The sequence below is a fragment of the Chrysemys picta genome, chromosome 17 (assembly GCF_011386835.1).
Source record: "Chrysemys picta bellii isolate R12L10 chromosome 17, ASM1138683v2, whole genome shotgun sequence".
Classification (NCBI taxonomy): domain Eukaryota; kingdom Metazoa; phylum Chordata; order Testudines; family Emydidae; genus Chrysemys; species Chrysemys picta.
In genome coordinates, this window is record NC_088807.1 from 22,007,626 (window position 1) to 22,029,848 (window position 22,223).

At 58.7% G+C, this 22,223-nt stretch overlaps 1 protein-coding gene across 2 annotated transcripts; it reads right to left on the reverse strand.

Annotated features, from left to right (window-relative positions):
• Positions 1–5,855: 5,855 nt before the first annotated feature.
• LOC135976383 (V-set and transmembrane domain-containing protein 1-like) lies at positions 5,856–12,913 on the reverse strand. 2 transcript variants are annotated; one of them, XM_065571722.1, is made up of 7 exons: positions 12,367–12,911; positions 11,001–11,291; positions 8,108–8,230; positions 7,662–7,689; positions 7,465–7,490; positions 7,129–7,166; positions 5,863–6,499 (listed from the first exon to the last, which is right to left on the reverse strand). In XM_065571722.1, the coding sequence occupies exons 2-7, from the start codon at positions 11,236–11,238 to the stop codon at positions 6,428–6,430; spliced, it is 525 nt and encodes a 174-aa protein (XP_065427794.1). In that variant the 5' UTR covers positions 11,239–11,291; positions 12,367–12,911; the 3' UTR covers positions 5,863–6,427. The 2 variants fall into 2 exon arrangements, with proteins under 2 accessions (XP_065427795.1, XP_065427794.1); XM_065571723.1 differs by lacking the exon at positions 7,129–7,166 and having other exon boundaries at positions 5,856–6,499; positions 12,367–12,913.
• Positions 12,914–22,223: the final 9,310 nt, after the last annotated feature.

Sequence of the window (22,223 nt, forward strand, 5' to 3'; positions counted from 1 at the left end):
GCTTGTCTGTGTCTCTGTGGAGAGCGGGGACAGGTCACCTCAACGTACCCTGCAGCCTTGAGGAAGGTGCATCAGGCTGAGAGCCAGGCAACCACGGGGTCTGGTCTTCGACCTTCCACTGACCACGATTTCCATGAAAATTCCATCCCCTTTTCATTCTGGGTTCAAGCCCGGCTGATGACTCATGTAGGTCAAATTAATACCTGATCATGCAATTAAAGGCTGGCTTCATAATACACGTGCAAAAGGGAGTAGAGTTAAGGATGTTCGGAAAACCTTAACTGTGGCATTTCCGGTGCTGGAGGGTTTGACTCTGCAGCCTTCCCTCTCAGTCTGCCAACCTGCCCCCCTGCGACACGAGCCGTGGCACCACATGAGGAGTGGGCACGATGGGGGACGCCTGGGTTTGCTTCCCCTTGCGCCATAGCTGAGCGGTGATGATGGGTTTACACTGTAACGCCTGGTTCTAAGGGGCTTTTCTCAGTGTGTGAATTAAATAAACCAGATTCAAAAGAAAATCAGAGAAAGAGAAATTCCGTCCCAGGCCCCCCAACAGGTCACCAACCGGGAGAGACCCAGGGACCTGCTAATGCCCCTGCAGAGACCCTGCCCCCGAGCTGGAGGAGACACTGTCAGTGGTTATGTGGCCAGGCCCCTAGAGAGGGACGTGACACAGGCTTTGTTTATACGCCATTGGCTAGAGGGCAGGAGGAAGCTGGGAGTCAGGGGGCTCCATTCCCGGCTCTGGGAGGGGAGTGGGGTCTAGTGGTTAGAGCAGGGGGCTGGGAGCCAGGACCCAGGTGTGATGGCTGTGCCATCGCCCGTCCGTTCTCACCCAGCGCTGGGTAATGCCGGGGGCACCGCGACTCGGGGGCAATGCTAGAACATGGCTCAGGAGCCCGACTTCTTAAATCCCCCACCCCCCTGCTCACCAGCTGTGCCCCCAGCTGCTCTCAGCCCCACGGAGCAGGAGGGGAATGAGTAGCACCCCCAACACCACCAACCTCTGCCTTCCCCACGTCTCCCATCCTGCCCCCTGGCCTATCCCCCTTCAAATCCCCCCCGAGCCTGCCCCCCGCACACCCTGCCCCCTCCACAGCCCCTCCCTCCTCACACCCCCATCCCCTGCCCTGTTTCCCCTCAAATGCCCATCCCCTGCCCTCAGTTAAGATGGCCGCTGTGACGAAGTGGGGGGTTTCTTGTTTTCTGTGGAGTTTCAATGGTTTGCATGCGGAGGGGGTGGGACTCAGTTTCCCTGAGGGTTACCGGTTTAATGAGGAGAGGGGAGAGGAAGTTTGTTTTGTAAAGGACCGGAGAGAAGACTTGGGGACCCCACCGATGGCCTGGAGGATGGATACCCCAGCGACCGGTGACCTAGTGACCCGGAGGCCCAGCTGAGGAGACGCAGCCGGTTCTGGCCAGTGGGCGGACAATGGGCTGCAGAGTGAGGACCCAGTGTCCTAACCAGCTGGTTCCAGCCAGAGAACAGAAGCGAGGAGAGGAGGCCCCGGTTTACAACCCTGTTTACCTGGAGAGAAGACAATGGACAGAGGTGGGACTTGGGGCCGGTGATCTCAGATGCCCAGCTGGGAAGCAGGGGGGCTCTGGGCGGGAGAGAGGGAGCAGGCAGAGCCCACCTGGATGCAGAGAAACTGGGATGTGCTGGGCTGAGGGAGGCCAGGCCTGAGGCCCTGAGAGTTTCCTGTGCTGTGTTCAACTCTCAATAAATCCTCCTGTTTTATGCTGGCTGAGAGTCACTCCGGTCTAGAGAACAGGGTTGCATCAACCCCTTTGGGGGTGGAGGCCCCAGGGGTCCAGAGCGAGTGGACTCCCTGAGGGGGCCCACAGGTGCGGCTCCAGGAGGTGGAGGGGCCTGACCCCGAGAGAGAGTGGACCCCCGAGAAGGGCTGTCGCACTGAAAGGGGCACCCCCCACGGACCGCACGGGGCCAAGAGTGGGCACGATCTGTGAGTCCGTGACAGATGCCCCTTCAAAGTCATCAGACAGGTAAACGAGGTGAACTGTGTGGTGGAACTGTCCAACCGGGCACACAGCCACCGGGTGTATGATGTCAACATGATGAAGCCGTACTGGGACAGGGAGAAGTTGGTGCTGGCTGTGTGTGGGCAGTGGGAGTAGAAAGGAGAGGATCCCCGGGTGGGACACCGCCCTGTGACTGGGGCTAACCCCTCGCTGGAATCAATTCCCCTCTCAGACCAGCTAACCCCTGCCGAGCAGGCAGAGATCAGAGAGGTGCTGCATTCATACCAGCAGCTGTTCTCCAACCGGCCTGGGTCTGGCTGTCCACTGGGTGGAGACGGGAAACAACTCGCCCATCAGGTGTTCCCCATTCAGGGTCACTGGAAAAACAGCCCAGGACCTGGAGAGAGAGGTCGGGGACATGCTGGCTTTAGGGGTGATCCAGCCGTCCGCCAGCTCCTGGGCCTCACCTGTGGTGCTGGTCCCCAAGAAGGATGGGTCAATCCGGTTCTGTGTGGACTATTGGAAGCTCAATGCCATCACCCTGTCCGATGCCTACCCCATGCCTAGGACCGATGAGATCCTAGACAAGTTGGGGGGTGCCCGGTACCTCACTACCCTGGATCTTACCAAAGGCTACTGGCAGGTGCCTTTGGACCCGGAGGCCAGAGCGAAGTCCGCCTTCACCACCCCAATAGGGCTCTTCGAGTTCCTGGTCCTGCCTTTCGGCCTCAAGGGGGCATCTGCCACCTTCCAGCGCCTGGTGGATCAGTTGCTAAGGGGGATGGAGGACTTTTCTCTAGCCGCTGCGTATATTGACAATATCCGTGTCTTTAGCCAGACCTGGGAGGAACATGTGTCCCAGGTGAAGAGGGTGCTGGGTCACCTTCAGGATGCAGGACTGACCATAAAAGCTGGAAAGTGCAAGGTGGGGATGGCAGAGGTGTCATACCGGGGCCACAAGGTGGGGGGCGGCCACCTAAAGCCGGAGCCGGCCAAAGTGGAGGCAATCAAGGACTGGCCCGCTCCCCAGACTAAGAAGCAGGTCCAGGCTGTTAGCCTCAAACTGTCACAATACAAGAAGGCCCTTTTGCAAACAAACAGTAATTTTAATTCTTTCTTTTATACCTCTATAACTAGCTAAGTAATAAAAATACACCTACATTCTTAAAGTATAGGCCTTTACAAACAGGCCTCAATATCTATATCCTAACACAGGCTTTCATTGGGATGGCAGGGTACTACCGGAGGTTTGTGCCCCACTTTAGCTCCCTGGCAGCTCCCCTCACAGAGCTGTGTCGAAAGGGAAAGCCGGACAAGGTGGTCTGGACCGAGCAGTGCCAGAGGGCTCTCTGTGCGCTGAAGGGGGCACTTATCCAGGGCCCGGTGTTGGGAAACCCGGATTTTAACAAACCCTTCCGGGTGTTCACCGACGCCTCGGACACAGGGCTGGGGGCGGTACTGAGGGGAGAGACACCCCATTGTGTACCTGCCCCGGGAGCAGCAGTATGTGGCCATAGAGAAGGAATGCCTGGCCATGGGGTGGGCCTGTAGCGAGGCGGTGGGATACCCCACAGCCCCGCTGAAGGACGAGCCTCCCCTAACACCAACGTGGGCGGAGGCAGTGAATCCTGTGTCCGCCCCACAGAGGTCACGGCGCAGGACAGGAAGTAGAAAAGCCCAACTGCAGAGCTCACTTGAAAGTCAGACCGGCTCCAAGTCTCGCTCATTCGGGAGTCACCGGAGCAGAGCCGCTTGTTCCCAGACCAGCCGGGCTTTGGGGGGAGGAACCGATTCATTTCACTCTCCGGACGGACAGGCAGGGCGGCCGCTGACCCCGCTCCTAGTGTAAGTGGGGGAATGGTCCCGCTATTGTGGGGAACTTTCCTGGGTTATACACGCCCCGGTGGGATTGGCGAGTGAAAGGATCTGAGTCCTCGCTCCCACTCCCTTTACCCAGAGGCCTGCCTGACCTCGAGGGCTCCCCTTCCTCCCTGCCATGCGGCAGAGTCCTCGTAACCCCGGCCAGGCTGGGCCCCGGATCCCTGGGGGCTCGACCTAGGCCCAGCCCCTGGGGGGAGTAAGGGGCATAAGGGGGGTCACCTCACCTAGGGTGCGTCCCTCGGACGGCTGTAACAGGCCTCAGCAAGGATCAGCCCCAGGACGAGCAGGACCACGGCACCCAGCGCCAGGCGGGCGATGTTGGCGTGGGTGAAAGCCGGGCGCCCCGGGGGGGCTGATGTGGGGGAAGGGAAGAGTCACTCAGTGGCTCGGACGGGGAAATCAGCAGCTGGCGCTGCCCCGGGAGCGGAGCCCCCAACCCCCCGTCCGGCAGGTCCAGCCCAGCCCCCTCTGGGGGTCTCCCAAGTGCTGCAGCTCTGGGGCCTTCCCGGGGCCGGACCCCTCAGGGGAGGCTGCATCCTACTGCCCAGTCCTGGGTTTGCAGTGGCGCCATGGAGCCAGGCCCATGCTCAAAAGGGGCCCTGGCCTGCTCCGCTTGCATTTTGTCCTGAGACCCCGCTAGCTGCTGGCTCCCCCTCCCCCATCACCTTGCTCCTCTCGGCTAGGGTGAGCAGACAAGAAGTGTGAAAAATCGGGATGGGGGTGGGGGGTAATAAGTGCCTACATAAGACAAAGCCCCAAATATCGGGACTGTCCCTATAAAATCGGAACATCTGGTCACCCTACTCTCAGCCTGCCCACCGGCTGGCCGAGAGCTCCTCTCCGCCCCCTGCCCCCACCTGCTGGCTTCCTCTCCAACCCCTGGCTGGATCCCAGTGCACCTCCGTTTCCGGGCAGTCTCTTCCCACCACTTGTGGGGCCCCACCTGTCTCCCCAGAGATGAGCTACCTGGGACTGGTGCAGAAGCCTGGACAGTCTTGCTCAGTTTGGTGTGTGTGTGTGGTGCGGGCTTGATTGGTAGCGACACACCCTGGTCTCAGATTCCCCCCCATGAAGACACGCCCTGGTCTCACATCCCCCCCCATGGACACACACCCTGGCTATCTCCGATACTCACCGAGGAAGAGGACGGTGAGAGCAGATGCCATGAGAGGGGCAGACAGGGGCCCCTCAGCGCTGCCACCAACACCCCAGTGCCCAGCTCCGCTGAGCCCCAAATGAAGAACTCAACTGGTGGCTCCAGATACAGGAAGCCGGGGATGGCTCATCTCTTCCTGCATCCCTCACACATTGTCTCTAATCTGCCAGACAAATCTATTGGAGCCAAAATAAGCAGTGGTCCCTGCAACGTCCAGGAAATCCTGGGGCCATCAGCCTGGCCAAGTGTCACGTAGCTCACAGCTTGTCCTTGTCTCTGTGGGGAGTGGGGACAGGTCACACTCAATGTACCCTGCAGCCTTGGTGAAGGTGCACTGGGCTGGGAGCAAGGAGACCACCGGGTCTGGTCTTCAATCTTCCACTGCAGATCCCTCCCGGAACCCATTATTACATTCTGGGTTCAAGCGGCTGGGGACCCAGGTAGGTAAAAGTAATACATGATCATGCAATTAAAGGATGGCGTCATAATGCATGTGCTCAAGGGGGCAGAATTAAGGGTGTTCAGGAAACCTTAACTGGCATTTCCTGGTGCTGGAGGGTTTAACTCTGCAGCCTTCCCTCTCAGTCTGCAAAACTGCCCACGTGCGACACGCGTTGTGTCACCGTGTGAGGCTCGTCCGTTGAGAGATTCTCTTCCCTGCACAGGCTCTTGGAGGGTGCAGAGAGACGGCGGGTTAGACGGGCCCGTGTTGTCAGGGCCCAGCCCCTGGGGGGAGCAAGGGGCACAGAAGGGGGGGTCACCTCACCTAGGGCACCTCCCTCAGGAGGCTGTAATAGGCCTCAGCCAGGCTTAGCCCCAGGACGAGCAGGACCACAGTGCTCAGCCCCAGACAGGCGATGTTGGCGTGGGTGAAATCCGGGTGCCCTGGGGTGGGTGCTGCTGGGGGAAGGGAAGAGTCAATCCGCAGCTTGGACGGGGAGATCAGCTGCAGGCGCTGCCCTGGGAGCAGGAGGAGGCTGGCTCCCAGAGTCGAGGGCTGGAGTGACCGAGCAGATCACCGGCCGGATAACACCAGGGGAACGTCACAGGCTGGTTTGTGGTTCTGTGTTTATTACAAATCTGGAGATGAACAGGATACAAAATAACACAAACAGACGCCGTGGTGCATCCCCTCCCCCCTCTCGGTGCTGAGCCCTCCTGGCCCCCTACCTGTGGGGCTGGCTGGGTCAGCACCAGCTGGAGGGAGGGCTACGGAGGGGGATATAAGCCGAGCCCATTCTCTGTGGGGGGGAATCACTCTGTCACCCCCTAGTGGCTGACGATCCCTGCCGCATCGCTGTGATGGCTCCCCCTGGGTTCACGCTATGGGGGTAGGTGGGGAAGCCCCTGCACCCTGGGGCCCACATAGATAGTACAGGACAGGTTCGGGGTCAGGGACCGGCTCCCCTACTTGGCCTGCAGGGTGCAGTCCAGCTCGGCGTAGGTGTGTTCCTCGGCGCCGGGGTCAGGCTCCTGGGGCTGGGAGGGGAGAGAGACACTGTGAGTGTGTGGGTATGTGTGTGCGCATGCGCCAACACACACACACCAGACAGTTCTGATCCCAGCCAACAGGGGGCAGCGATGTCCCCTCAAAGCCCCTCCCCCATTCACAGTTGCTCTGACATGCTCTGTCCTCTCCAGCAGGGGGCTCCCGAGAGCTGCTTCTCCCCGCCCCCTCCCCCCGGGAAATCCAGCAAACCCCCCCCCCCTCCAGCCCACAGAGCCCCATGGGGCAGAGATCAGGGAAATCCTCCCTCCGCCCCCACTGGCACCTGCCCCCCATGGAATTCCGCCGACCCTTCGCAAATCTCAGACAAATGCGAACGTTTGGAGGAAGGTTTGAGGGGTCAAGGTGAGTTTGGGGGTGCAGGGTCAGGCTCTTATTTTCTGTATTCTGGGTCTCCCGCCTCTCTCAAGGGGGAGCCCGTTGTTGATCCCAAGCTCTGGTGTCTGCTCTGAGAGTACGGGGGCGGGCAGGGAGAGTCTGGGGGGCCAGTGTCAGAACATGGCTGTAGTGGGACCTGTGCAGGGCCAGATGGTGGTGGTGGTGGGGGGAGGCTGGATGTTGCATTGGTGCTGGGGGGGATCAAGGAGTGGGGGGCACTTACCAGGACATCCCGCTGCTTCCCTTCACCCAGGAGGGCGTCTGTGGAATAGAGACACCCCCCCAGTGACCGGATGGGGTCAGATCAGGGCCCCCGCCCAGCCCCTCACCCTCCCATCTGAGCCTTTCACAGACTGGCCCGTCTGCCCCCCAGCACACTAGCCCCATGGTGCAGTGAGGGAAACTGAGGCACAGAGCAGGGCCGGGGTGCCCCCAAAGGCACACAGTGAATCAAGGCTGCACCCCACATCAGCATGCCCCCCCCACAGGACACGGCCCCTTCCAGGGGACACCCACCCCTCCCCCCTGCTCCATGGCTGCCCCCTCAAGTGTGACTTACAGACTGTGGCTGCAGCCTCGGACTCCCTACGGGGAGAAAGGGAGAGAGATAGTAACAGAACCCAGGAGTCCTGGCTCCCAGCACCCCCTGTTGTAAGCAGTAGACGCCACTCCCCATCCCGAGCCAGGGAGAGAACCCAGGAGTCCTGTGTCCTGGGGCAGGTAGATCGGGGGTGGGGAGCGGAGCTGGGGTCTCACCTGCTCTGTCTTGGGGCTGGTCCTTCCCCTGCAGAGACACAAAGTAGAATCGTCCATGAGTCGACTAGGACCCCCGTGTACCAGCCCTGCCCCTCAGCCCTACAGGGCAGCTGGGATGGGGGGCTCAGGAGGGAGTTCCCCCCCCCCGCCGCTCTGCCTGGGGAGCCCCTCCCCCTCCAGCTGCTGAGCCTGGATACCCTAGAGACAAGTCCCTGCCCCCTGCAGCACAGCGCCCCCTGCTGAGCCCCCACCCCCTGCAGCCCAGCGCCCCCTAGTGCTGCCCAGGGGCTTTGGGGCCAGCTCTCACTGCCAGGGGAGAGCGCCCCCTGCTGGGCCCCTGCCCCTGCTCCTGGGTTTCCTTCCCCAGCTCCCATCCAAGCCATGACCCCTTGCCAGCCCGGCTTAGCAGCGGGTTTAACCCTTCCCTCACTGGGCGGGGCACTCACTTCCTCGGGTTCTTCTGTAGCAGAGGAAGAGCAGGAGGAGGAGCAGGAGACTGGTGGTCGCCGCGCTCACCCCGGCGATGATGGTGCGGGTCAGACCCGGTGCTGTGCTTGAGTCCGATCCCCCTGGGAAGCAGCACCAGGCCATGAGCGCCGTGAGCGGCTGGTTCGTTACCTGCTGCCCCAGCCCCTCCCCCCCCAGGGACCCACAGCAGAACATTCCATGGGGCTAGTGGGGTGGCAGGAGCAGAGGGGATTCTGGGAATAGTGGTCAGGGGGTTGACTCCCAATGGCAGAGGGCTGTACTGGGGTGGGGGCAGGGTGTGTGGGGGGGTGTACCACAGACCCCTATGAAACAAGCTGGGCCTGGATCCTGCAACACGCCCCCCGCGCCCACTTGGGTCCTGCTCCTGTCCTGGGAATTTCTCAGCAGCTTCAGCTCACTTCTGCGTAGGAATCATATGGGTGGGTGAATGGCAGTGGGAAGGGGCTCCTGGCCAGGGAGGTGCTTTCAGATCATTGGGAAAACCATCTCCCGCTGAAGTGATCAGCAGTGGAAGACGTAATGGTGCTGTCATTGCAACAGCTGGGGTGCAGGGAGATGTTGGGTTTGGGGTAGCTGGGCTCTGCAGGCAGGAGGAGACAGGCTGTGAGGCACAGACCCCGGCACAGTCACTGCGCCCCGTCCGCACAGCCCAGCCCCAGTGAGGAGGCCGATACAGGGGCCTGCAGGGAGAGTCTCCTGGATGTTTTTCCCCCGAATCCAAGATCAAGAGAGCTGGGCTAGTGACACAAGAGACACGGGGTCCCCCACCCCTCAGCAGGGCAACGGCGCAGATCCATCTGCAAGGAGCCCATGGAGGGGTGGCTGGGGAAAGGCAAGGAGAGGCTGAGGCCAATTGCATTTTATCTCCGTCAGCTGGGGAAGGAGAATCAGAGTTTGCTGGTTTAGCAGGAACTGCTGCATAGGGTCACACTGGGAACTATTGCTGACCTTGCCTGAATTGCAGCCAAGGGCCCCCCAAACCTCCCCGCCTCCGGCTCCAAGGCCAGGTGCCCTCCTCCAGCTGGCCTGCTCCGTTATCGACCCGGGGCAGCGCGGCCATTGACCCTCCCAAACTGCCCCAGACCAGACCCTCCGCGGTGGGCACAACCTCCCCCGGGGAGAGGATGTGAGAGAACGACCCGACCGTGACAGCCAGCCATGGAATGCAGTCACAGGCTGGGGGCGGGGCCAGCTGGGCAGCCCCTGGACCCCGACTCCTCTGTGCGTCCCCAGAGTGGAAAAGGCCGGGGGAGCATCCCCCTGGGAAAGGCCCCTGCTCTGCAGCTCCCCCTCAGAATGAATATGTTTATATATATATATTTTGTTATATGCATAGCAAGGTGATGTGCAGGAGTGGGGCCGAGGGGTTCAGAGTGTGTGAGGGGCTCAGGGCTGGGGCAGGTGGTTGGGGTGCAGGGGATGTGAGGGCTCTGGCTGGGGATGAGGGGTTTGGGGTGCAGGATGCCCCAGGGCTGTGGCAGGGAGAGAGGACTCCCCCCAGCCCTCTCTTGCTGCAGCAGCCCGGGGCCGGGGATGAGGTGCCTCTCCCTGGCTACAGCAGTTTAGAGGGAACTTAGGGGCAGGGATCCCCCCTCCCTCCACCCCAAACCTCCAATGGCTGGCTGTTGCTCCCTCCTGGATGGGGACCCCCCAGTGACTCCGACCGGGCATCCCCTCTGCTGGGCCCAGGGCTCAGGGCAGAGCCTGGCTCCAAGCATCCCATTGGTGCAGAGCTGGGTGTGGGGCTGGGAGCGGGGATGCTGAGCCAGGCCCCTCACCTGCTACCACCAGCTGCAGGGGGTCGCTGGGCTCAGAGGAGACGAAGGGCTCTGATCGGGGCCGGTAGCTGCAGCTGTAATTCCCTCCGTGCTGCCGGCTCTGCCAGCTGGGCTCCCAGTCCCACAGACAAGGAGCCGCAGCTCCCTAGTTCTTGGGATCCTCACATGCCCGTGTGTGGCCCCTGCCTCATTCCCTGCGTCCGGCCTGCCCTGGACACAGAGTGACTGAGCTGTTCTCTGGGGCAGCGCACGGCCGGAGAGCAGCAGCTGAGCTGACCCCTGCATCGGCTTCCCGCAGACGGAGTCAAGTGCGAGGTCTCTGTCCTGATCTCCAAGGTGCCCAAGGGCTGAGCCCAGCGTATTCCCGGCTCCGGCTGCAGGGTGCTGCGAGTGCCGGGTGCGTGGGGCCGGGCCGGCCGCTCAAGGACAAGCCGCTCAGGGTGCCTGGTGCACACGCGAGCGGCTAGTCCTGCCCGGCCACAGCTCCATTGCTATTTTCAGCTCCATCAGAGCTAGCCCAGGTGCCGCACGCCAGCCCCCAGCTGCAGGGCAGACACCCGACAACAGCCCACAGCTCTGGGGGGACCCCGGGGTGACGGCTCCCTGCCTCTGGCCCGGCCACAATCAGGGTCAGGCTCGTCTGGGCAGGGGACAGAACTTTCTCCGGGGCCGGGCCCAGGCTGCAGAACGAGCTCCCCCAACAGCCAAGAGCCCCCCAAACCTCCCCACCTCCAGCGCCCAGACCCTCTGCGGTGGGCACAGACCTTCCCTGGGGAGAGGACGAGGGAGAACGACCCATCCATGACAGATGGGGCCCCGTCGCTTAATGCTTGACTGGCAGGCGCCCCAACACCGCTGTGACCAGGGCAGCGTCAGACCATGTGCAGGGTAGAAGGCTGGTGTCCCATCCCCTCCCAGCTGAGACCCCCCCAGTGACTCCATCCCCGCTCCCCGGCCGGGCGTCCCCGCTGCTGGGCTCAGGGCAGAGCCTGGCTCTGAGTGGCCCATTGGTGCGAGCCCCCCGGGGATCTAGCTGGGTGTGGGGCAGGAGATGCTGGGCTGGGCCCCTCACCTGCTACAATGATCTGCACAGGGTCGCTGGGCTCTGAGTAGTTAGGTGGGTCTGTTCTGTGGCTATAACGACAGGTGTAGTTTCCGCTCTGTTCCCGTCTGGCGCTGGTGATGGGAAATTCAGCCTCAGAGCCAGCAGGGTCTGTGTAAGTCAGATAGTTCCCATCTCCAGCCTTGTAGAGGAGGAACCTCATGCCCAGGTGCTGATTCTGACACCGGATGGTGACGTTTCCCCCCATGGGGATCACCCCACCGGGGCTGACGGAGATGGAGGGTTTGGGGTAGGACCCCTCTGGATTCACAAACAAACAGGCAGTAAGTGGGGGTGACACAAACCGCGTCCGTCTGACTCAATCCTCTGCCCATCTGTCGCTCCAGGGTTTTACCCCACACCTGTCCCTGGGGTGCAGGCCCGGCCCTCAGCTCACAGCCGGGGAGAGACACAGGAGGGGGAAAGGAGATTTCCAGTCTCTGATTCTTTCAGTTCTCCAGGGTGAATTCAGCCCAGCCCCCGCTGCAGTCAGGGGTGACTCCAGATTGACCCCAGGGGCTGAGATCAGAATCACTCTCCTTCTATGTTTCTAACACTAACACTGTAGCCGAGCTGCAGCTCTGCTGGAGTTGTGCTGAACACAGATTATTCTTTAAAATCTTCCAAAATCCATGTTTACTCCAATTGTCCGGCAATGTGCTGTATGCACAGGAGTGTGGGGTTGGGTTCGTGGGAGAAATCTTTAAGCAAGGCTCCGAAAACCACGTTTGCAAAATCCCCCGGTTGTTCAAACGTTTTCCTGCCCACCCCTGGGGCTCAATCTCTGGCTCTGCTCCGCCCCAAACCGCTCCCAGCCGCTGGGGATTTAGCTCTGCTGTGCACGGTGCCGGGGGCCCCTCTGGGGACGGGATATTCCCAAAGCTGTTCAGGGGACGTTCCGAACGCCGGGCCGGGCTGAGCCGGACCCACGAGCAAAGCAGTGACACGCGCGTGTGCAGCAAGCCGAGGGTGAGACACAACGGTGCCTCGCTCCAGTCCCCCTGCGTCTTACGTCTTACAGCCCTGCTCTGCCTGACCCGTTCCCTGGGCTCCTGCCAGCTCCCCGGGCACAGTTCGGGGGCGCTGCGGGGTGGCTGGTGCCTTCACTCTGTATTTCCTGGGGGCAGAGCTTTGAGTGCCGGTGAATTCACCCTGTGTGGTGCCCATCCCTGTAATGAGTGGGGGGAGGTCTCAGTCCCCACCTCTGGGTGTGGGAGGGAGCAGAGATCTGACAGGATCATCCCTTTGGGGGATCTGCGCCACTCAGCCTCCACCTACATCCCTCGTCCCTGATGTGGAAATTCCCCCAGCTGCCCCATTGCCCACAGATACTCACGTCCGGACACCCCGCTCCGCCCGGCCAGCCAGCAGCCTGGAAAGGAGACGGGTCATTAGGGACCAGATCCCAGAGCAGCTGGATCCTACACAGAGGTGGATTTGCAATGAAACTCACAGTGCCGTGGCACAGGGCCCCCAACTACCAGGGGCCCCAGGGTGTAGCTAAGGGGGGGTGCAGGGGAAGCAGCCGCTTCCCCTGAGGACGTTTTCCAAAAGTTGTGCCTTTCTGCTCAGCCAGCACTGGGCTCCGGACTCGGAGTCCGAAGCCGGGTTTTGCGTGCGGCCGCCGGCTTGTTCTCAGCTCCGCACCGCCCTCCTCCCGCATCCCCAGCCCTGCTCGCTCACTCCGGGGCTGCAGGTTGCCTGGTTCCCCGGGGAGGAGGAGGAGATCCCCTTAACCCTTGGCGTTAAACAAACCTTCCTACTAGGGTGACCAGACAGCAAGTGTGAAAAATCAGGACAGAGGGTGGGGGGTAATAGGAGCCTATATAAGAAAAATCCCCAAATATCGGGACTGTCCTTATAAAATCGGGACATCTGGTCACCCTACTTCCTTCAGTCTTCCTAGGGAGGACGTATGAGAGTTTGCAGCAGCCACAGCCCAGGGAGGGAGGGGTGGCGCTCTACTGTTTAAAAATGTTGCAGACCCGTTTTCTCCCAGCAGTAATTTCAACCTGGTCTTTGGGCTGGGCTGGACTCTGGCTTTCTGGCCAGTAGGAAAACCAACTTCCTAGAGATATTTGTCCATGATGCTTCTAGGCTCTCGCTCATGAGGAGGTTTGGAAAAATTAGATTTTTTTTTCTCAAATCGGTAAATGTCAGCAATCGTAGATTTCATCACACATGCACAAACTGACCCAACCCCCCCACGGCTGATAACTGAAACTGACAGGCAAGGTAGCTTGATCACTTCTCAGGGTTTGAGTTAAGGCTCCTGACATTTTGTATAGTTTGACAGGTGATGTTGCCAATGGGTGTTTTAATGGTTTATGAAGCTTTCACTTGTTGAATGTCAGCACCGACTGTTAAATAGATATTGCCTGACCCCCCCCCCGCCCCAATTTCCTGCAACTGTGAAGATAAAAATGGTTTTAAGCATTTTTCCCCTGTCATTTTGCACAACCATGAAAACTTATTTTTACGCTTTTTTAAAATCAATTTATCTGTTGAAATAATAAAAAAATACAAATTGAGTTGTACCACTTGCCTTGTGAGTTTGCCAGTTTGCAGCATTCAGCCTTGAGCTAAATACTTAGGTGGGGGACACACATACTGACCCCCCAACCTCTTTGTAACCAGCAGAGTTGGAGGGCTAGAGGCAGGTCTCTGCCCCAAGAAGTGTAGGGCCCATCTAGCCCTGCAGCGGGGAGACTCGTATTAGCTTAAGCTGATCTAGTGTTAAGAACAGTTCTGTGGATGGTATAGCTCTGCCTAGCCACCTGAGCTTGGATCCCAGTGGGCAACCAGGGGCGCTAGCCCGAACTGCTGCCCACGCCAAACGTCTGCACCCGTTAGCTCAAGCTAAGCGAGCGTGAGTCTGTCTGCTCGGCCTGGGAGTCATGCAGTGTAGACATACCCTTAGAGTTCAGCCAGAGAGGCTGATCCAAGCCTGAGGTGGAACAGAACCAAGGTCATTGCTGGAAGGCTTCCCAGAAACAGCCTGGGCAGGGAGGAGTGGAAGATGGGGGAGCTGCAAATGAGGGAGGCAGCGCCGAGGCTGAGGGGCTGTTTGTGAAAGAAAGGGGCGAAGATGAGAATGATGCATCGGAGTAGCAATGTGTATTGATGAGGAGGAAGACTGTACAGAAATGAGAAGTAATGGAATGGATAAGAAAGAGTCTGGATCTGGAGAGGGAGAGAAACCTTTGCAATGCTTTTAATTAAATAAAATACTGCTCGGAATTGTGTGAGACTTTAACTTCCCAGATGCAGAGTGGAGGACAAGTGCTACTAATAATAGAAGGTCCCAGATTTTCCTGGATGCATCAGCTTTGTTTACCACTGAACCAACAAGAGGTGGAGCCATTTAGAATTGGCTTTGGTGAGCAGTGAGGACCTCAGAGAAGAGCTGGCTGTAGGGGACAACCTTGGCTCGAGTGATCATGAGCTAATTCTGTTTAAATTAAATGGAAGGATAAACAAAAAGACCTCTGCAACTAGGGGCCTTGATTTCAAAGGGGCAAACTTTAAAACATGAAGGGAATTAGTTAGGGATGCGCCAAGCGGACTGGACTGAAGAACTCAAGGATCTGAAGGTGGAGGTGGCTCGGAATTACTTTAAATCAAAGCTGCAGAAGCTCTTTGAAGCCTACGTCCCAACTAGGGGGAAATATTCGTGGGGAAGGGTTGCGGACCAAGCTGGATGAACAAGCATCTCAAACAGGTGATTGGAGAACGCCTGCAAGGAATGGAAGATGGGAGGGATGAGCAAGGAAAGGTATGTAAGTAGTAATTTGATGTGTCGGGTGGCACCTTTTTTTAACGTGTTCACTCCCCCTGATGTTAGAACCTGGCTACACCACTGACAGGGCCGGGCAGCCCAGCACCCCCTGCGGGGGAGAGCAGGGAGGGAGCCATTTAAGAGTCGTGCTGGAGGCGCGGCGTGCGGGGCGCTCTCCCAGCCAGTGATCCGGGCTCCTGCTGCAGGCTGGCGCTGGCGGCCCCGTGCGCCACAGGAGGCAGGCAGGGGAGGGGGTGGCTGGGGGCGCGCTGGAGGGGAGGTGGGCGCGTTCCCCTGGCGGGGCATCCACCCACACCTGTCCTGCTGCCCTCTCCTCTGGACGCCAGGCAGCGCTGGTGCAGTCCCTGGCATGCACTGCTGCTGGCGGCCCCTGAAAAAAAGGCCAGGGGAAGGGAGTGGCAGGTTAGGGCGGGTCTCAGCTCTCACTTTCTGCTGCCACCACAGGCAGGGCCATCTCTAGATATTCTGGGGCCCTACGCAGCCCGCCTGCAGGGGGGGGGGGCAGGCCTCCGCAGGGGGGGCGAGGAGCAGGCCCCAGGCCTCCACGGGGTAGCAAAAAGGAGCAGCGGCAGGGCAGGGACACATCCACCAGCCAGCCAGGTAAGGTAACCCAGCAGCCAACACCCCCCTCCCCCCCCCCACGCACTGCCCCCTACACACACACAAACACACCCAGTCCCCTGTCCTGACTCCTGCACTCCCCTTGTGCACCCCATGACCCCTGCACCCCTACACACCCTGCCCTGACTCCTGCACCCCCCATCCCCACACCCGCCCTGAGCACCAAATGGGAGCTCCTGCACCCCCATCCCCACCTGCACCCCTTGCAACAAACAGAAGCAGCCCCAGGTAAGCGCTCTGCACCCCAACCCTCTGCCCCAGCTCTGAGCCACCTCCCTCACCATAACTCCCTCACAGACCCTGCACCCCCAGCCCTGAGCCTCCTTCTGCACCCTAAGTCCTGGCCAGACCCTGCACCCCAATGTTTTTTTTTACATTTTTTAAATAAAGCGCTCTTATCCAAAGTGCTTTACAATAGTTAGCCAATGGTACAAACAATATTTGGAAAGAACATTGAGTGATCCGCCGAGACCCCCAGCGATTTTCAAGTGGTCTGTGAAAAAACAGTTAGACTACAAAAGCAATCAAGGTACTTCATTTTATTTTCATTTACTTCCTATTACTTACAATATAGGAGGAGGATGAAGAAAAAAGGAATGAAAAACAGGGATGGGGCACATAAGAGAGAATGTTCTTTTTCTTGGCTGGTCCCGGGGGGGGCCCCAAAAAATGAAGCTGAACACAAGACCCCACTAACTCTAAATCCGCCACTGATCCTACACCCTGGGCTCAGAGATCCCACATGGACATACGCCCTAATCTCAGCCCCCGCACCCCATGGGCTCATGCCCTGGCTGTCTCCAATTCATAGATTCATAGATTATAGGACTGGAAGGGACCTCGAGAGGTCATCGAGTCCAGTCCCCTGCCCTCATGGCAGGACCAAATACTGTCTAGACCATCCCTGATAGACATTTATCTAACCTACTCTTAAATATCTCCAGAGATGGAGATTCCACAACCTCCCTAGGCAATTTATTCCAGTGTTTAACCACCCTGACAGTTAGGAACTTTTTCCTAATGTCCAACCTAGACCTCCCTTGCTGCAGTTTAAGCCCATTGCTTCTTGTTCTATCCTTAGAGGCTAAAGTGAACAAGTTTTCTCCCTTCTCCTTATGACACCCTTTTAGATACCTGAAAACTGCTATCATGTCCCCTCTCAGTCTTCTCTTTTCCAAACTAAACAAACCCAATTCCTTTAGCCTTCGTTCATAGGTCATGTTCTCAAGACCTTTAATCATTCTTATTACTCTTCTCTGGACCCTCTCCAATTTCTCCACATCTTTCTTGAAATGCGGTGCCCAGAACTGGACACAATACTCCAGTTGAGGCCTAACCAGCGCAGAGTAGAGCGGAAGAATGACTTCTCGTTTCTTGCTCACAACACACCTGTTAATGCATCCCAGAATCATGTTTGCTTTTTTTGCAACAGCATCACACTGTTGACTTACATTTAGCTTGTGGTCCACTATAACCCCTAGATCCCTTTCTGCCGTACTCCTTCCTAGACAGTCTCTTCCCATTCTGTATGTGTGAAACTGATTGTTCCTTCCTAAGTGGAGCACTTTGCATTTGTCTTTGTTAAACTTCATCCTGTTTAACTCAGACCATTTCTCCAATTTGTCCAGATCGTTTTGAATTATGACCCTGTCCTCCAAAGCAGTTGCAATCCCTCCCAATTTGGTATCATCTGCAAACTTAATAAGCGTACTTTCTATGCCAATTCTAAGTCGTTGATACTCACCGAGGAGGAGGACGGTGAGAGCAGATGTCATGACGGGGCAGTGGGGGCCCCTCAGCAGGGTCACCAACACCCCAGTGCTGCACTTCACCCAACCTGAGGCCCAAGTGAGAGCGGAAAGATGAACTGCGCCGGGGGCTGCAGCCCCAGGAAGCCCGTGATGTGCTCGGCCCCTTTCTCCCCCATCAGATGGTTTCTCTGAAATCTCCAGGCCAAATCTACTGTGGTCAGAGCAAAGCCAGCTCCCTGCAACGCCCAGCAAACCACATCCCCTCACAGAGCTTCCTGGTCCCCCCACCTCCCCCCGCATCACCTCCCAGCACCACATGGGAGCTGCCCAGTCTGTGGACCAGATGGGAACAGGTGAATCTCAGGAGGCATCAAGAGGTGCCCAGGCTGACCTGACCTTTTCCAACGGGCCCATCTAGCCTCCTTGGAGCAGCAGCTCAGAGCAGAGGAGGGCTCCCCCCCGCACACACACACAGTGCCCCCCATGGAGTGACCCTCTCCCATGGAGCAAGGCAGCGGTTCCTTCCTGACCCAGCTGGGCCCAGCGCCTGTCCTGGAGCATGAGGGTGGAAGGAGCTGGCCAACCTCCTTCCCAGGTAGCATTGCTGCAGATGCTATTCTTAGCACAGTGGTGTGAGACAGAGACGGGACAGACGGGTGGGGAGGGTTGTGGTTTCCGGCCCCTGTAAAAGGACAGGGGAGAGATAAATTTAGATCCTAAGTTGCTAAAGCAACAGCCAAAAAATGCGTGAAAAGGGGAAGTGTGTCCAGAGCCGACGCTCGCTTGCTGATTCTGCTACTGCCAGTGAAACTCAGCGTAAATCTGATTCCCCAGCAGGGACCCAATAATATAATCCGGCTTTGGGACAGGTGTGGGGTCTAGTGGTTAGAACTGGAGGGCCCCCCCCGCCCCTCCCCAGAGCAATCCCATCTCCCCCAGGTGTGACACACACTTCTGGTGCAGGGACAGAGGGGCTGTGGGGTGCCTGGGGTGCTGGTTTGTGGTTCTGGGTTTATTACAAATCTGGAGGTGAACAGGATGCAAAATAACATAAAAGCTGCCTCTATGTGTCCCCTCCCCCTCCCGGTGCTGAGCACTCCCAACCCCCACACACGTGGGTCTGGGTGGGGCAGGAGGACAGCAGCTCGATGGATTGGGGCTGCAGTGTGGGGAGGACAGCGTCCCTCCTAAATCTTCCCTGGAAGCAGAGTTCTCGGAGCTGGTGCTGCAGGGGGGTGAGTCTATCACCCCCTAGGGGCCGGCACCCCATGAGCACACGCCCTGGCTGTCTCTGATAGTGAGAGCAGTGCCATGACGAGGCAGTGGGGGGGCCCCTCAGTGTTGCCACCAACGCCCCAGTGCCCAGCTCCACCGAGCCCCAGATGAGGGACTGAGCCAGGGGCTGCAAACGCAGGAAGCCAGTGATGTCTCATGTCTTCCTGAGTACCTCACACCTTGTCTCTAATCTGCCGACCAGATCTAGGGTGGTCAAAATAAGCAGAGGTCCCTGCAACAGCTAGGAAACAAAAGGGCCCTCAGCCTGGCCAAGTGTCATGTAGTTCGCAGCTTGTCCGTGTCTCTGTGTGTGGGGTGGGGAAAGGTCACCGTCAATGTACCCTGCAGCCTTGGGGAAGGTGCACCGGGCTGGGAGCCAGGAGACCACAGGGTCTGATCTTCAATCTTCAACTGACCATTGCGAATATTTCCATGCAGATCCTCCCCCGTGGTACATTCTGGTTTCAAAACCTGCTAACGACCCATGTAGGTAAAATTAATACGTGATCATGTGTAACCTGCTCTGGGAGTCGGCAGCAACCAGGGCCAGGTTTAATATCCAGGGGTTCCTCCTAACAATACAACACAGACCCGGCTCGAGCCTCCATCCAGTCATCTGGGAAAATGAAAGAGCCCCCCCGCGTGTCTGTAAGAGAGGACCCTGCCCCACGCGCAAGCCCTGTGTCTGTCCAGAGCAGAGAGAACTGGGAATAAAAAGGGGAAAGGAACCCAGCATTGATTTGGGGAAACAACCCAACCATGATTCGCTACATCCGACCATGAGCAAAACTCCCGCCCCAGAGTGCGCTGGGCAGCGTCCTTTGCCTCCGTGTCTCCCCCTGCGGGGCGAAGGTCCAACAACCAAATGTCCCTTTAGCACACCGCTCCCCTGCCCCTTCCCTGCACCCCAGTCACAGCTGCTGTCCCTGGTCAGCGGAGACCCCGAGTTCGGAGGTGCATTCGCGAGAGTTCACCTTGTTCATCCTGAGACCGCTCGCTGCACCGTGTCGTCGCCGCTGGCCCTGCGCTGTCACCATCTGCTGCCATCCGCCTCTCCACTGGGACCTCTGCTAGTCGCTTTCCTGATGCCCCCCCCAGCTCCCAGTGATTTCAGCTCCCGGTGGGGGGAGGGGCACCTCACTGCTGGGGCCGGCTGGGCCGTCTCGTCCCCAGGAGCCGCTGTCCTGCTGCAGGTCCGAGCGCTTACACCTGATTCTCACCCATTCCTGCTCTAGTGGTCACTGAACAAAACGCAGGTCGCTCAATGGAGCCGGATCAGCTCTGTCTGCAAACAGGGGAGGGGGCAGGTCAGATGGTGCCTGTAGCTCTTAGGCAGAGCCCACACCACCCGGCGGGGACACCTGCCCCCACCCTCTGTCACTCACCCCCGGGATCCGGCATCTCAGCCCCCTGCTTAGCGAGCCCAGTTCAGATGAGGGGCCCCCCTCAGTCAGGACAGGCTAAGCACAGCCCACCTGCCCCTCCCTCCTGCAATAAGGGGAACGACATTTCACTGCCCCGGCTCTCAGTACTGAAGTGATTTGCAGCGTTGCCGACTCTCGTGATTTTGTGGTAAGTCTCGGTAGATTTTCCCCCTAGCAGCGTCCGTTGGGTCGACCTGGGCCCCCCTTGGAGTCACGTCTTCATGGTGCTCAATATAGAGCCCTGCCGACCCGCCATCCCCTCAGCTGCTCCTCGCCGGCTGCTCCGACAGCAGGGCGGGAGGGTGGGTATTGGAATGGACATGAACAGCACATCTTGAAGAACAACAATTACGAGAACGTGAGTAACCATTTTTCTTCTTCGAGAGCTTGTTCACATTGATTCCCATCAGGTGACTCTCCAGCCCAAGTTCAGGTGGTGGGGTCGGCGTCGTCCACTGATTGCAGCACTGCTCGACCGAAGGCCGCGTCGTCTCTGGCCTGCTGGGGAATCGCGTAGTGCGCGGTGAAAGTGTGGATGGAGGGTCACGTCACCGCCTGCAGATTTCCTGAGCGGGGACCTGTGCCAGGAACACTTCACGAAGCCTGCGCCCTGGTGGAGTGCGCAGTGATCGGGGGTGCGGGAACCCCCGCCAGATTGTAGCACTCACGAATGCAGGACGTGATCCGTGACGAGATACATTGTGACGACACCGGCAACCTTTCATCCTGTCCGCCCCGGCACGAATAACTGGACCAATTTTCTGAATGGCTTCGTTCTCTCGATGTAAAAGGCCAGCGCCCTGCGGACATCCAGAGAGCAGAGCCTCTTCTCCCTGCCGCTTGAGTGCGGCTTAGCACAGAACCCCGGGAGGAAGATGTCCTGGTTGATGGGAAACGGCGACACGACCTTCAGGACGAAATCCGGGTGGGGCCTGAGCTGTGCCTTGTCCTCACAGAACACGGTGTCAGGGGCTCTGATGTCAGGGACCTGAGCTCAGACCCCCTCGTGGCTGAGGTTATCGCTCCCAGGAATGCCACCTTGTACGAGAGGTAGAGCAGGGAGCACGTGGAAGGTGCACTGGGCTGGGAACCAGGCAACCATGAGGTCTAGTCTTCAATCTTTCACTGACCACGATTTCCATAAAAATTCCATCCCCTTTTCATTCTGGGTTCAAGCGGCTGGTGACCAATGTAGGTAAAATTAATACATGAACATGCAATTAAAGGCTGGCATTGTAATGGACCTGCATGCTGGGGAGAGTTAAGGTCATTCAGGAAACCGTAACTGTGGCATTTCCTGGTGTGGGAGGGTTTGACTCTGCAGCCTTCCCTCTCAGCCTGCAAACCCGCACACCTGTGATATGAGCCGTGGCACCGTGTGAGGAGCGGGCGCGATGGGGGATGCCTGGGTTTGCAGCCCCTTGCGCCATAGCCAAGCAGTGATGACAAGCTTACACTGTAACGCCTGGTTCTAAGGGGCTTTTCTCAGCATGTGAATTGAATAAACCAGGTTCAAAAGAAAATTACTGAAAGAGAAATTCCATCCTGAGCCCCCAACGGGTCACCAGCCGGGAGAGACCCAGGGACCTTCTAATGCCCCCGCAGAGACCCTGCCCCCGAGCTGGAGGAGACACTGTCAGTGGTTATGTGGCCAGGCCCCTAGAGAGGGACGTGACACAGGCTTTGTTTATACGCCATTGGCTAGAGGGCAGCAGAAAGCTGGGGGTCAGGGGGCTCCATTCTTGGCTCCGAGAGGGGAGTGGGGTCTAGTGGTTAGAGCAGGGGGCTGGGAGCCAGGACCAGGGTGTGATGGTGGCGCCGTCGCCCGTCCGTTCTCACCCAGCGCTGGGTAACGCCGGGGGCATCGCAACTGGGGGCAGCATTAAAGGTGCTGCAGGAACCTGGCCAGATGGTCTCAATGGCCTTTGTAAATCCTGAAGCCCCCTGCTCACCTGCCACCGCCCAACCACTCAGGAGCCTCCCCCCATAGCTGCTCTCAGCCCCACATTCGCTGCGTAAAGAGTCACTCCCCCAGGCCTGACCCTCTGTCTCCCATCCTCCCCCAGTCTATCCCCCTTCACATCCCCCCCAGCCTGCCCCCTCACAACTTCCCCCCATCTTGGCCTGTCCCTCCTCACTTCCCCCACATCCCCCCTCACTCCCCCATCCCCTGCCCTGTTTCCCCTCAAATGCCCATCCCCCCTACCCTCAGTTAATATGGCCGCCATCTCCCAGTGTCCCCAGTGGGCTTGGTGCCAGGCTGTTCTCGGGGAAATGGGAGGGGCAGAGTGGGGGGCAGGGGAATATGGGGGGTGGGAGAACA